This window comes from Chiloscyllium plagiosum, chromosome 17 (genome assembly GCF_004010195.1).
Source record: "Chiloscyllium plagiosum isolate BGI_BamShark_2017 chromosome 17, ASM401019v2, whole genome shotgun sequence".
NCBI classification, from domain to species: Eukaryota; Metazoa; Chordata; class Chondrichthyes; order Orectolobiformes; family Hemiscylliidae; genus Chiloscyllium; species Chiloscyllium plagiosum.
Window position 1 is genome coordinate 51,814,832 of NC_057726.1, and position 15,247 is coordinate 51,830,078.

Here is a 15,247-nt window from a genome sequence, read left to right on the forward strand (position 1 = left end):
GCAATTCTGGAAACTGTAAAAAATAGATAAGTCCCCTGGGCCAGATGAGACTTATCCTAGGATTCTCTGGGAAGCCAGGGAGGAGATTGCCAAGCCTTTGGCTTTGATCTTTATGTAGTCATTGTCTACAGGAATAGTGCTAGAAGAGTGGAGGATAACAAAATGTTGTTCCCTTTCTCAAGAAGGAGAGTAGAGACAACACTGGAAATTATAGACCTGGGATCATTACTTTGGTTGTGGGTGAAGTGTTGGAAAGAGTTATAAGAGATAGGATTTGTAGTCATCTAGAAAGGAATAAGTTGATTAGGGATAGTCAGCATGGTTTTGTGAAGGATAAGTTGTGCCTCACAAACCTTATTGAGTTCTTTGAGAAAGTGACCAAATAGGTGGAAGAGGGTAAAGCGATTGATGTGGTGCATATGGACTTCAGTAAGGCATTTGATAAGATTCCTCATGGTAGGCTATTGCATAAAATATGGAGGCATGGGATTGAGGGGGATTTAGCGGTTTGGATCAGAAATTGGCTAGCTGAAAGAAGACAGAGGGTGGTAGTTTATGCAAAAAATTCATCCTGGAGTTAAGTTACTAGTGGTGTAGTGCAAGGATCTGTTTTGGGTCGACTGTTGTTTGTCATTTTTATAAATTACCTGGATGAGGGCAGAGAAGGATGGGTTAGTAAATTTATGGACGACACTAAGGTCGGTAGAGTTCTGGATACTGCCGAAGGATGTTGTAGGTTACAGAGGGACATAGATAAGCTGCAGAGCTGGGCTGGGAGGTGACAAATGGAGTTTAATGCAGGAAAGTGTGAGGTGATTCACTTTGGAAAGAGTAACAGGAATGCAGAGTACAGGGCTGATGGTAAGATTCTTGGTTCTGTAGATGAGCAGAGAGATCTCTGTGTCCAGGTACATAGATCCTTGAAAGTTCCCAGATTGATACGGTTGTTAAGAAGGCATACGGTGTGTTAGCTGTTATTGGTAAGGGGATTGAGTTTCAGAACCATGAGGTCATGCTGCAGCTGTACAAAACTCTGATGCAGCCTCATTTGGAGTGTTGCATATTGTTCTGGTCACCGCAGTTTAGGATAGACGTGGAAGCTTTGGAAAGAGTTCAGAGGAGATTTACTAGGAAGCTGCCTGGTATGGAGGGAAGGCCTTATGAGGAAAGGCTGAGGGACTTGAGGCTGGTTTTATTAGAGAGAAGAAGTTTGAGAGGTGACTTAATTGAGACATATAAGATAATCAGAAGGTTAGATAGGGTGGACAGTGAACCTTTTTCCTCAAAAGGCGATGGCTAGCTTGAGGGAACATAGCTTTAAATTGAGGTGTGATAGATATAGGACAAATGTCAGAGAGTTTCTTCACTCAGAGTAGTAGGGGTTTGGAATGCACTGCCAGCAACAGTAGTAGACTTGTCAACTTTAAGAGCATTTAAATGGTCATTGAATAGGCATATGGATGAGAATAGAATAGTGTAGGTTAGATGGGCTTCAGGTTGGTTCCACAGATGGGCGCAACATCGAGGGCCGAAGGGCCTGTACTGCGCTGTAATGATCCATGTTCTATATGAAATGAAGGAGCAGGATCGAGAGGCTGAATTGTCTTCTCCTGCTCCTAGTTCTTGTGCTTAATGACCTGTTTTGTCCTTATCTACTCTATCCAGCTGACTTTCTGCTTCCTGTCAGCTAACACATTAATAGGTTAACCCGAAAACATGAGATTTTTATGTTCCACAGTTTCTTTTGACATGGCTCCTTTTTCAAGTGCCTTCTGTAAACCTCGGTACAATATATTCACCGGTTCCCTTTTATCCACAACACAAGTTACCCTTCAAAGAATTCTACTATATTAGTTAGATTATTTTGAACTTATCCAAGTGCCCTGTTAAAATGCCATTAATAGTAATTCTAACATTTTCACTACCACAGACATTAGTTAATTGGATTATCATTGCCTGTTTTCAACCTCCCTCCCTTTTTGGGTACTTACATTGGTATTTTCTAATCCAAAGTAACCTTCCCTGAATCTACTATGTTTGAGATGCATAAATTTATGACCATCCTAAATTGGCTGATGTGATGCCATGATCCCAAATCCCAATTAATGTTTACTTAGGACCTCTGTTCACCGCCAGTATATTTTACATTCGGCATATACACTCCTAGATGAAATCTGACAGCCTTACACTTAGCCAGATTGGGGGTAGGACTCCATCCTGTTTGGACACACCATATCTAATAGAAGTCTGTCTCCATGGTACTCTTTCTGCCCCTCCCATCATGTGTACCCTTCCATTCTTTTGCAACCAGCACTGGCATCTGCCAGACTGACCCCAGCAAAACATCCTCCACTAACTAGAATCTGTCTTTATGGCTGCTCAACATTGCTGAGGACTAAACCTGGTGGATCTTTTCAGAGAATAGAATCCCTATAGTGTGGAAACAGGCCCTTTGGCCCAACAAGTCCACACCAACCCACCTACCCAATCATTCCCCATTACTCTACATTTATCCCTGACTAATGCACCTAACCTACACACCTCTGAATAGTATGGGCAATTTAGCATGGCCAATTCACCTAACCTCCACATGCTTAGATTGTGGGGGGAAACCAAAGCACCCGGAGAAAACCCATGCAGACATGAGGAGAATGTCTAAACTCCACACAGACAGTTGCCCAAGGCTGGAATCGAACCCAGGACCCTGACGCTGTGAGGCAGCAGTGCTAACCACTGAGCCACCATGCCACCCACAATCTGCTCAGGACAAAGAGCTGCTGGCTATCTGGTTGGTAAGCAGCTTTCAGACATGGGACTTCTTCCTTGATGGAAGTGAAAGTCCTCAAATAGATATAATAAATTTGTGTTGTCACCTTGATCAAATGAACAGATTATGAATTGCGGCAGCTGTGCTGAAAAAGACAAAGGCGCTCCAGTGGTTTGTAAGGCTCTGCACCACTAGGGTTTTGTTCCCATCATGTCTCAGCCTGTTAAAGGGAGAACTCTTTCTGTCACCAGTAAAGAAAAGGTGATTTAGAATGAGTTTGGTGTTTGTCCCTCTAGCAATTCCTATGTTCTTATGTGCATTTTTAACACTCATGTATTGGTAGCGTTTGTTTTGGAGACCTCCTGAGCCAAACCCCCAGAGTTGCATTACATTCAGCATTGCTCAGAATACCATTTCCTGTACTTTTACCATTATCAGTAGATCTTATACGATCACATAACTGAACAGTATAGCTGTTCAATTTAAGGCTTTTGACTATACAGGCCAAACATGGAAATATTCGCCAGTCCTATGCTATGAGATACCATTGAGCTGGCATTCTGTGAATGTTTTGGTTTAGAGAGAATGCAAGATTATGAGAAATAGGAGCAGAAATAGGCCATTGGTTCTTTCAAGCCTGCTCTACCATCAATGGCTGATTTTCTACTCAGTGATCCCAATGTCCTTTCATTTCTGAAGAATCCAGAAAACTATTATCTTGAATATATACAGCATAAGATGAGGAGATTGTGAAGGTGGTGTTTTAAAGGGTACAAGAAAGAATGACAGATGCATCAATGTGATCAATAGCATTAAAAAAAAGTAATATTCAATAATATTTCTTATGGCTTTAACATCTTTGTGTCTTTGGAATTAAAAGCAAATGTTGTCTATTGCCCAGTTACAAACAGGTGGTCAATAAAGAGTTTGCCTTCATTTATACAGTTGAGTGATAGATAGCAGGTGGTTTCCTGAGGTGAGAGGCCAATTCAGAGAGCCCATACCTCTAAACAGCTGGCAGTCCCACAGGAAAGGTGGGTGCTCCTGAGGAGGTCGGACGTAATGAGGATATTTTATCATGAGGGTCCTCTCTGATGCCTTCCGAACATTTTAAAATAAATATGTCGTCATAGTTGTGGAGGGCAAAATCCTCTACAGGAATGCTTATTGCTGCAACTAAGGCTCTCTGATGTCTGCTGTATCATGAATGAATTGAGAAGAGCATTAATTGTCTCTTCATTGTGGGGGGACATCACCAGGTACTTGCCAGTCTCCAGCCTTAATGGGAGGCTTAGTTGATGGTAGGAAGGTCCCAGTAGCATTGGCAACTTGTCCTGAGTGGCTCTTAAATTGGCCTTATCATCTGCTTGTTGCCATCAGTCAGCAGGCTGCTCATACATTGACCTCACCTCAGGCAAAATCACTTGGAGGCAGGAATGCACTGGGCAACTGACCTGACATGCTACTTTCAAACTTTGCTCTTGGGTTCTGGTAAGATGCCTTTTTTTCACATGAAGCAACTTATTAAAAGATAACTAGTCATAAAAAGCCTGCATTTTTATAATAAATGGCCCATTTATTTTGAATGAAGTTCAAAATAGATCATTTTAATTTCTCCCAGGACTGACTGACTTCTTTAACTTTCAACAGCTTAATTCGTACCAGTATAATTCAGATCTCCACATTTTAATGCAGACATTTTTGTAGCTCCAGTTTAAATGTTTTAATTTCTTCACGAATAGAGAAATTGATCACCAGTCATGAGAGCTACCTTTCTGGCCTTTTTTTTGACAATCTGTAGTTATGTTGAGCCAGTTAGAAAATTAGCAAGTTGGCAAGATTAGTACGCACAACACTACAAATAATGATAAAAGATAATCTTCATTAGGGATCTATCTGATGACTTTGCAAATGATCTATTCTTCTCATTATTACTTCTCACCTCCAGAGCCCCGATGTGATAGAGCAGGTCCTCTATGTGATCAGTTTGTCAACTAAACTGGAGGAGCTGGTTTTAGAAAATGCTGGACTGAAGTTGTAAGTAGACTGTCAATGTTGATGGTGTTTTTGTCATGTTAACAATCATTTAATGCATTTTTCTTTCTACTTTTATCTGCTGTGTGCAATTCCAAGAGTGTGAAGTGTTATCCATTCCTCATTGGCCTACATATATATAAAGTATTAACACTGAACCAGGTGCTGTAACATTCACTTCTGTTCACTCTCACAGAGGCTGTGAATAATAGAGTGAGAATCTAGGTTAACACAGTGGAAAGATTTGAACTGAGACTGTTTTGAGCTTGGTGATTCAGCTGTTCACTGTTTTATTTGTTTTATGTGTGTCGCCCCAATTGCTTTTGTTGAAGACTTAAATATTAGGAATGATAGACAGCTAGCTGAGATTGTGAAGAAATAATCCATTTGCTCCTTCTTTTGAAAAAAAACTTTCCATTCTGTTGTGGCTTAATAATCTTATTTTTTTCTGTATGGTAATCCCTTAGAAAGAGTGACTCTTGCTCATGGTAAGAACTTGCAATGGAGTCTTTTAATAAGGGGAGATTGTTATGCTGCAGCTGCCACACAGTTCTGTTTGACTCAGAATTTCTCCCACTCTTAATGCCTGCCACAGGCACATTGGAAGGATTTATAGATTGATAATCAACCTTATTGATCGGGTTAAGACACACCTTTTGTGATCATCAAGCTGGATTTGAATCCAGAGATTCTGGCCCAGAAGTAGGTATACACCCACCATGCCACAACCTCCTACGTCCTTATTTAATGAATAAAATTATATTTAATGTCTTGAAAATATTAATTTTGCTTTATACAATAACTTTCTTAACTCAGCTTAACACAGCAATGATGTTCAAACAGTTGATTTTGAAAGAAATCCTTCGAAATAATGAAATGCTAGGCCACCAATTTGCATTCTGCCTAAATCACACAATCATCCACAGGACAATTAAGCACCATGAAAGCTGTCCCCACAAGTGGGTCATGTCCAATTTTTAGTCCAATATGTTTTCAGTGATTGGACTCAGGAGAAACTTGATCTAACACAGGCAAGTTCATCTCTTTCATTTTTAACTGTGCATTGTCATCATTCTGTCCCAAATAAGAGAAGTAAAAGCGTGATCCTGACTTTGTTTCTCTTGTTATGTTGAGTTTTAGTTAATCAATGTGCATGTTACGTGTCTTACTCTTGCAGTGATGCTGGACAAAAAATTGCACTTGCTCTAAAAGAGAATTTCCACCCGGCGCTTCACACCATAAATCTATCCAACAATCAGTTGGAGGACAGAGGTAAACATGAAACTCCTCACTTTCATCCTATTTATTTCTGGTAAAATTGTAACAGAACTATTTTGATATTGGCCAGAATTTCCTTTCTCTCAGTTTAGCCCAATGGAAGGACAAACTTTCCACTTTACATTCTTGTCTCAACACACTGGGAAAAAAAATGCATGAATGCAACTTTAAGAATAGCTAGTAGTCAGTTCCAGTATCCTCCTTGCAAGTCAACCTTTCATTCCACTTGCTAAAAATACAAATTACTTATGTTCAATCCAGTTGGTGAGCTACATACTAAGGAATTCTGACACTTTCTTTTAGATTCATTCTTAGGACAATGGTTGTGTCAACATTTATTTATCCACCCTTGTTGCCTATGAAAAGGTAGTGGTAGGCAAATTGCCTCCTTGAATTCTTTTTTTAGATTAGATTCCCTACAGTGTGGAAACAGGCCCTTTGGCCCAACAAGTCAACACCAACCCTCCAAACAGCAACCCAGCCAGACTCATTCCCCTGCACCTAACACTACAGGCAATTTAGCATGGCCAATTCACCTAACCAGCACATCTTTGGATTGTGGGAGAAAACCGGAGCACCCGGAGGCAAGCCACACAGACACGGGGAGAACGTGCAAACTCCGCACAGACGGTTGCCCGAGGCGGGAATTGAACCCGGGTCCTGGGCGCTGTGAGGCAGCAGTGCTAACCACTGAGCTACTGTGCCACAGTCCATTTTGTATATGTGGACCCATATTGCTGTTAGGATTTTGACCCGTTGTCTCTGACGAAATGATGATATATTTCCAAGTCAGGATGGTGAGTGACTTTGAGGAAAACCTGAAAATGTTAGCATTCCCATGCATCCACTGCCTTTGGTCCTTGAGGGTTTGGAATGTGCCAACCAAAATGAACTTTTGCTGTATATCTTGTAAATGGTACATAGCGCAACTAAGCATAATTGGTGAAGGGAGTGAATATTTCTGGATGTGGTGCCAATCAAATGGGTTGTTTTGTTCTCGATGGTGTCAAACGTCTTGAATGTTGTTGGAGCTGCAGTCATTTGGGCCAGTGAGGCATATTCTATCACACACTGTTGACTTGTGCCTTGTAGACAGACTAGATGTCGGGACATGAGATACTCGTTGCAGGATTCCTAGCTTTTGACCTCCTCTTGTAGCCACAGCATTTATATGGCTAGTCCAATTCAGTTTCTAGTCGGTCGTAACATATTGTTGGTGGGTGATTTAGTGATGGTGATGCCAGTGAATGTTAAGGAGTGTTGGTTAGATTCTCTCATTGGAGATATGTGGCATGAATGTTACTTGCCACTTGTCTCCCCAATCTGAAAATTTTCCAGGTCTTGCTGCATGTGGATATTGACATCTTCAATATCTGAAAAGTTGCAAATGGTGCTGAGCATTGAGCAATCATCAGCAAATATACCCACTTCTGACCAAATGTTAGAGAAAAGGTTATTAATGAAGCAGCTGAAGATGGTTATTCCTAGGACACTAACTGGAACACAGATTATTGACTTCCAACACAACAATGATGTTTCTTTGTGCCATATATGCCTACAAACAAGAGTTTTTCTCACAATTTTCATTGACTCTACTTTGGTTAGGGCTCTTTTACCCCACATTTGCTTAAATGCAGTCTTGATGCCAAGGGCTGTCACTTTCACTTCATCTCTGGAATTCAGCATTGCTGTCCATTTTTGAAGGGTATAATGAGATCAAGAGCTGAATGGCCTGTTGGAACTCAAACTAAGCATCTGAGAAGGTTATTGCTATGCAAATAATGAATATTTTGCATCAGTATTTACTGTGGAAAATGATATGGAAGATATAAACTGTAGGGAAATAGATGGTGACATCTTGCAAAATGTCCAGATTACAGAGGAGGAAGTGCTGGATGCCTTGAAACGGTTAAAGGTGGATAAATCCCCAGGACCTGATCAGGTGTACCTGAGAACTCTGTGGGAAGCTAGAGAAGTGATTGCTGGGCCTATTGCTGAGATATTTGTAGTCACAGGTGAAGTGCCGGGAGACTGGAAGTTGGCAAACGTGGTGCCACTGTTTAAGAAGAGCCAGGGAAATGTAGACCGGTGAGCCTGACCGGTGGTGGTGGGCAAGTTGTTGGAGGGAATCCTGAGGGACAGGATGCACATGTATTTGGAAAGGCATATGGCTTTGTGCGTGGGAAATCATGTCTCACAAACTTGATTGAGTTTTTGAAGAAGTAACAAAGAAGATTGATGAGGGCAGAGCAGTAGATGTGATCTATATAAACTTTAGTAAGGCGTTCGACAAGATTCCCCATGAGAGACTAGTTAGCAAGGTTATATCTCATGGAATACAGGGAGAACTAGCCATTTGGATACAAAACTGACTCAAAGGTAGAAGACAGAGGGTGGTGGTGGAGGGTTGTTTTTCAGACTGGAGGCCTGTGACCAGTGGAGTGCCACAAGGATCGGTGCTGGGCCCTCTACTTTTTGTCATTTACATAAATGATTTGGATGGGAGCATAAGAGATAGTTAGTATCTCTTATGACCCCAAAATTAGAGGTGTAGTGGACAGCGAAGGGGGTTACCTCGTATTACAACAGGATCTGGACCAGATGAGCAATGGGCTGAGAAGTGGCAGATGGAGTTTAAATCAGATAAATGCGAGGTGCTGCATTTTGGGAAAGAAAATCTTAGCAGGACTTATACACTTAATGGTAACATCCTAGGGAGTGTTGCTAAACAAAGAGATCTTGTAGTGCAGTTTGGAACTCCTTGAAAATAGAGTTGCAGGTCGATAGGTTAGTGAAGAAGGCATGTGGTATGTGTTCCTTCATTGGTCAGAGTATTGAGTATGACCTTATAGAGGTTTACAAAATTATGAGGGGCATGGATAGGATAAATAGACAAAATTTTTTCCTTGGGGTCGGGGTGTCCAGAACCGTGGGCGGCACAGTGGCACAGTGGTTAGCACTGCTGCCTCACAGCGCCAGAGATCCGGGTTCAATTCCCGCCTCAGGCGACTGACTGTGTGGAGTTTGCACGTTCTCCCCGTGTCTCCGTGGGTTTCCTCCGGGTGCTCCGGTTTCCTCCCACAGTCCAAAGATGTTCGGGTTAGGTGAATTGGCCATGCTAAATTGCCCGTAGTGTTAGGTAAGGGGTAAATGTAGGGGTATGGGTGGGTTACGCTTCGGCGGGTCGGTGTGGACTTGTTGGGCCGAAGGGCCTGTTTCCACACTGTAATCTAATCTAATCTAATCTAAAAAAAACTGGAGTGCATAGGTTTAGGGTGAGAGGGGAAAGATATAAAAGAGACCTAAAGGGGGCACGTTTTCACGCAGAGGGTGGTACGTGTATGGAATGAGCTGCCAGAGGATGTGGTGGAGGCTGGTACAATTGCAACATTTAAGAGGCATTTGGATGGGTATATGAATAGGAAGGGTTTGGAGGGATGTGGGCCGGGTGCTGGTAGGTGGGACTAGATTGGGTTGGGATATCTGGTCAGCATTGACAGGTTGGACCGAAGGGTCTGTCCGAGCTGTACATCTCTATGACTCTATGATATCTCTGTTGATGACACTTCCCATTACTTTATTGATGTTCGAGAGTGGACTAATGGGATATTAAATGTATGGGTTAGATTTGTGCTGCTTTTTGTGTACAGGGCATACCTCAGTAATTTTCCACGTTACTGGGTAAATACAGTAGTTCTACTGGAACGGCTTGTCTAAGGGCACAGCTAGTTCTGCAGTATAAGTCTTTACTGCTAGTGACAGAATGTTGTCAAGGCCTTAGCTTTTGCAGTATACACTGCCTCCAGCTGTTTTTCAGTGTCACATGAAGTGAACCAAACTGGTTAAAGATAAGATTGGCATCAGTGATGCTGGAGACCTCTCAGCACTTCTGGCTGAAGATTGTTGCAAATGCTTCAGCCTTATCTTTTGTACAAATGTGCTAGGGTCCCCTATGATTGAGGATGAAAATATTTGTGGTGCCTCCTTTAATTGAGTTGTTTAGTTGACCAAACCATTATGATTAGATGTAGCAGCACTGCAGAACTTAGATCTGATCTATTGAATGTGGAATCACTGAACTCTATTAGTTGCTGATTTTGCTATTTGAAACGTGTGTAGTCCTGTTTTGTAGCATCATCAGATTGACAGCTCATTTTTAGATACATTTCGTAGTGTTTCTGATATACCCTCCTGCTCTCTTCACTGAAGCAGGGTTGATCCCTGGCTTGATAGTAAATTGTAGAGTGGGGAATATGTCAGACCATGATGTTGCAGATTGTACTTGAGTACAATTCTGTTGATGGCTCACAGCATCTCATGGATGCCCGGTCTTGATTTGATAGATCTGTTTGAAGTCTATCCCATCTATCATGGAGATAATGCCACAAAACACTCTGGAGTTGCAATTCTGACTGAGAAGATGTCCAGAGACTTGAATCACTTCATTCTGGTTGGGAGTTAAGTGTTTAAACATCTGAATAACCAGACCTCAAGCATCAGTCTATTTCAGAACCTCAAGTGTCTAATTTCATGAAGCCTTCTAATGTGAAATTGTTTCAGTTGAAGTGGGGCAAAACAGCTCTGGTGTAAGATCCTTTTTGTGTTGAAGGAAAAATGTGCCAAACAGGATGGTTGTTATTGTACAAAAACAAAATACTTCAGATGCCTGAAGTGTGATATTTTTAAACATCTGTTCTGATGAAACATCAACTCTGCTTTTCTTTCCGCGAGTGTTGCCAGTTCTGTTCAATACTTCAGATTTTCGGCATCCACAATATCTTGTTTTTGTTAGTCTTTGATTCACTAGGATGAATTCCAACTTTGAAAAAGTTCTGACCTTCTTTATGACAGAATTTCTATTTATTTTTTCTATCATGTTCACATTGAATGCTTTCTATTTCCCTTCTTATGATTTATAGTTGTTACAATACAATATTAGAAAACGGATTCTGCTTGGGATGTGAATGTATACACTTTTTTGATAGCACAAGTCATGGTTTCTATTTACAAGAGGAGGAATTTTTAATGATAGAAAATAATACTGAGAAATCTTGCTGATATTTTTGTTTCTCAAATTGGCTTTTTTGGATCATTTGTTTTGCAAATGCTTCTTTTTAAAAATGATGTTGGAAGATTAGACACTTCCAAGGCTGTCATACATTTAACATACCAGCTTCAACCAAGGGAATATGATTTTGCTAATCCTGATTGCAATATATTAGATTCAAATGGCTAAACTGCAATATTTCTATGGAAACTCAGTTATCCCCAATTAAGTCTTAACATTTGGATCCCGCAGGTGTCATGCACATAGTTGACTACTGGATAAGGATTAAAATTTAAAGAAAAAAAGCTCAGTCTAACAAGATGAACGGACATTTTCTTAACTCATTTACTTCACCATTTATTAAACACTTAAAATGTGACTTCATAGCGCTATCAGATGGTAAGATAAGTGGTTAACCACATGATCCTCACCGTCTGAATTCTGAACCGGTGTCTGAACAAAATGGAGAAAGGGCTTCACTGCTCTTACCAGGATGGAGAAGGTCATATGGAAGGCAGAGAGGAACATTGAAAAGTTGATGATTTAAGCAAAAAAAAGTGATCAATGATATTTGTCATACAGCAATAATCGATAATAAAATACATCGGTAATAAATCAGTCACCTTTCTCTTTAATAGGGGTGTCAGCACTCAGTCAGCAGTTTGAAAAACTGTCCAAAGGACTGAAGTATCTCAACCTCTCCAGAACATCACTGACTGCAAAAGGTAGGCCTTCACCAAGAAACCAAGTTTAAGCCAGCCACAGCTTAGATACAGCTGTTTCTATGTAGATCTCATGCTGTTTTAAAAATAAATTGAAGTTATCCTTATATATGAACCTGTCATCTACAATGGTAGAGGAACAGGGAAGTATTTGGAGTGCAAATTAACTACGAAAAAGCCTTGTTCTGCATCATCATTGGGTTCAGTTTGTAACTTTGCAAAACAACTTTCAGTTTTACTCAGTACAATTGTGCAAGAAGTCTAGCATTAGTCATGTGCATTAGACTTTCATGTGCATGGACCTCACCATTTGAAACTTAGGTAAAATGAAGGTAATCCTAAATGCACATGGCCACACATCTATTTGCATCCATTACCATGTAAAAACTCCATATAACAGTTCCCTGCATTGTGTTGTTGAATTGATTCAGAAAGGATTATTTTCAGTTGCTGGGTGTTTTTAAAGGGGCTAATGTTATAATTTATATTTGAAATTTATTATATTTTATAACTTCATGTGACACTTTTAAAATAAGGAAAATAGTAAAAGGTTCGGTATTACCCATCCCCACCTCACAGGCCTGGCATGTTTTTAGCAATGCTGGAACATATAAAATATATTGCATGGCTAGCCCACTGCTTGCCTGCCTGTTCCCCAGTACAATCCCCACTAAATTGTGTGCAGGTGGGACACTGGTTAAAAGATTGGAAGGAAGAGGGGATACATTCTTTGAGGGATGTTTTTTGTGTACTGAAGCTCCCCTTCATTCTCAAGATGTTACTATCCCTTTGTCACTTGATTTCAGTCTACCAGTCCTTCTCGGCCTCCCTATACCGACATGCACAAAATGCTTGAGACTTAGGTGAGTTCAGGATACCTCCCCAATCTTCATGGGCCTCCTTGCAATCCCAGTAATACCCAGTAATGACACTGCTGTCTAGGCAATCAGATTGGCCAGAAGGATCTCCATCGGGCTTAAATCCACTGTTCACCTGCTTAAGGTCTTTGGAGTAAATTCCAGTTACAAGTCAGTGTTTTTCTTTTGGAGAGTGGGGTCAAACAATACATCCCCCACTAAATTTAATTTCAACCGTCTCTCAGGATGTTCCCAAAAAAAAGTCATTAGACTTGAAAGATTAACTCTGTGTTTCTCTCTCCACAGATGCTACAAGACATGCTGAGTTTCTCCAGCAATTTTTGATTTTATTTCAACCTATGTATTTTCTAGATAACATCTAAGGCCTAACAATGATTAAATTCTTATTTCTGGTCTCCTTCTATCGGAAAGATATTGTGAAACTTGACAGGGTTCAGAAAAGATCTACAAGAATGTTGCCAGGATTGGAGGATTTGAGCTGTAGGGAGAGGTTGAATAGGCTGGGGCTGTTTTCCCTGGAGAGTCTGAGGCTGAGGGGGGACCTTATAGAGGTTTATAAAATCATGAGGGGCATGGATAGGATAAATAGACAACGTCTCTTCCCTGGGGTGGGGGACTCCAGAACTATAGGCATAGGTTTAGGGTGAGAGGGGAAAGATATAAAAGAGACCTAGGGGGCAACTTTTTCATGCAGAGGGTGGTACGTGTATGTAATGGCTGCCAGAGGAAGTGGTGGAGACTAGTACAATTGCAACATTTAAAAGGCATCTGGATGGGTATATGAATAGGAAGGGTTTGGAGGGAAATGGGCCAGGTGCTGGCAGGTGGGACTAGATTAGGTTGGGCTATCTGGTCGAAATAGACGAGTTGGACTGAAGGGTCTGTTTCTGTGCTGTACATCTCTATGACACTATGACTCTATCTACACTTTTTTTTCTTATATGGCATTTAATGTCCCTTTTGAAATTTGGTTTTAAATTTATCATAAATCATTTTAGTACTCCATAAGGAAAGAGAGAATTGCCAAACTAAATGATTAGCATTCTAATACATAGTCATTTAATGTTATAATCATGCATTTTCTTCATGCGACTCTGAGCTGCCTTTAAGGACTATATGTGATAGTGTGATGCAATGACCATCTGTATGTTGGGTTGGTACAGCAACTTTTGTTAATGTATAGATTGACAAAACACATAACGACTAGAGGACAAAAACCAGTGATCAAACACCAATATATTGAATGTGAACATTAGCAAAAAGAAAAATTATCATTCAGGCTATATACATGAATTAAGTAACAAGTAATATGCAAATATTTAGCAAGAGGAATTAAATTGTTACCACTTTACATGAGTCTAAATTTGGCAATGCCAGTTGTGTCTCCATGTTTTTCCCTTTTCCTTGGAAGTGGATAATGAACATGGATCAATAGGTGCTGGGCATCTTTTGGTCACTTGTACAAGTAGCTTGAACATGAGTAACAGGAAGACTTATTCATACAACCGAGTTTTACTAATCTTCACATCTCTTCAATATACAGATACATGTATGTAGTGAAACTTACTGAGCAGTGATATAGAAGGAAGTCATATTCGTCGACTTGGAGAAGCTGGCACTGTATTTCCATAAGTGTCTGCAGTGCCTCATTGTAACTTTGGAACACTGGTAGAATTTCTAATGAAATAGAATAAATAACCATTTTTTAGCTTTCTCTGCTGTTGTTGGAAAAAAAATTCCATTAACCTCTGCCTCAGTGGAAATAGTCAAGTTATAGATTATGACCTCAATGCCAGTACTCAAAACGTAAATTATTGTCTCAAAGAGAATAATTCAAATATGGAGTGTTGTTTATCTACATGTTACAAAGTAGTATGTTCAGTAGATAAATAAAATCAATTTTTGTTGACCTTTCTGTAACTTAGTTCTCTGCATATGTTTTTCATCTTTCCTCTTCACTTTTTCAGGTCTTAACTCTTTGGCTCAATCGTTGATTGCAAATGAAGTTTTTACATCGTCTCTTGTTCACCTGGACCTCTCTGGAAATCCAGGGATATTAGCTGCTGAAGATACCTGTGTAAGTGAATACAAGCAGGAACATAGGCATCAAATGATGATTTAGTTTTCTGAAGGCCTAAACATTTAGTCAGTATCTGATTATTCTCATCTAGTCCATGTGCCATATGTCAGTATGGCAACTCCACTCACTATTAATAATGCAATTGATTTCAAAAGGACAAGATGGGAATTAGTAATCTTTGCAATGAAAGTTGAAATTGAGAAACTTTCGATTAAGTTCCTGTTTATACAAAGCTTTCCCCTGACCCAAATAACTTCCTTCTCAACAGACATTCTCAGACCCATTCCTAATTCCACTTTGTAAATGTTGAGTAAATATTGAGACAATTTCTCATCAATGAAGGTTGCTAGTATCTTGCAAACTGGTGTCCAACTTTCTAAATTGATTTTAGCTAACTTGTTTAAAAGTGGTATGGGTTATTATTGAATCTGGTCGTGTAAA

General features: G+C 40.2%; 1 protein-coding gene across 4 annotated transcripts in view; it reads left to right on the plus strand.

Moving 5' to 3' along the window:
* carmil2 (capping protein regulator and myosin 1 linker 2) overlaps positions 1-15,247 on the plus strand; it is a 179,955-nt gene that overhangs the window by 70,209 nt on the left and 94,499 nt on the right. For all 4 annotated transcript variants that reach the window (XM_043707063.1, XM_043707061.1, XM_043707062.1 and 1 more), the window contains 4 exons: positions 4,716-4,804; positions 5,979-6,073; positions 11,765-11,851; positions 14,694-14,803. In XM_043707063.1, coding sequence (XP_043562998.1) covers positions 4,716-4,804; positions 5,979-6,073; positions 11,765-11,851; positions 14,694-14,803 — 381 coding nt within the window. The remainder of the gene's footprint in view (positions 1-4,715; positions 4,805-5,978; positions 6,074-11,764; positions 11,852-14,693; positions 14,804-15,247) is intronic.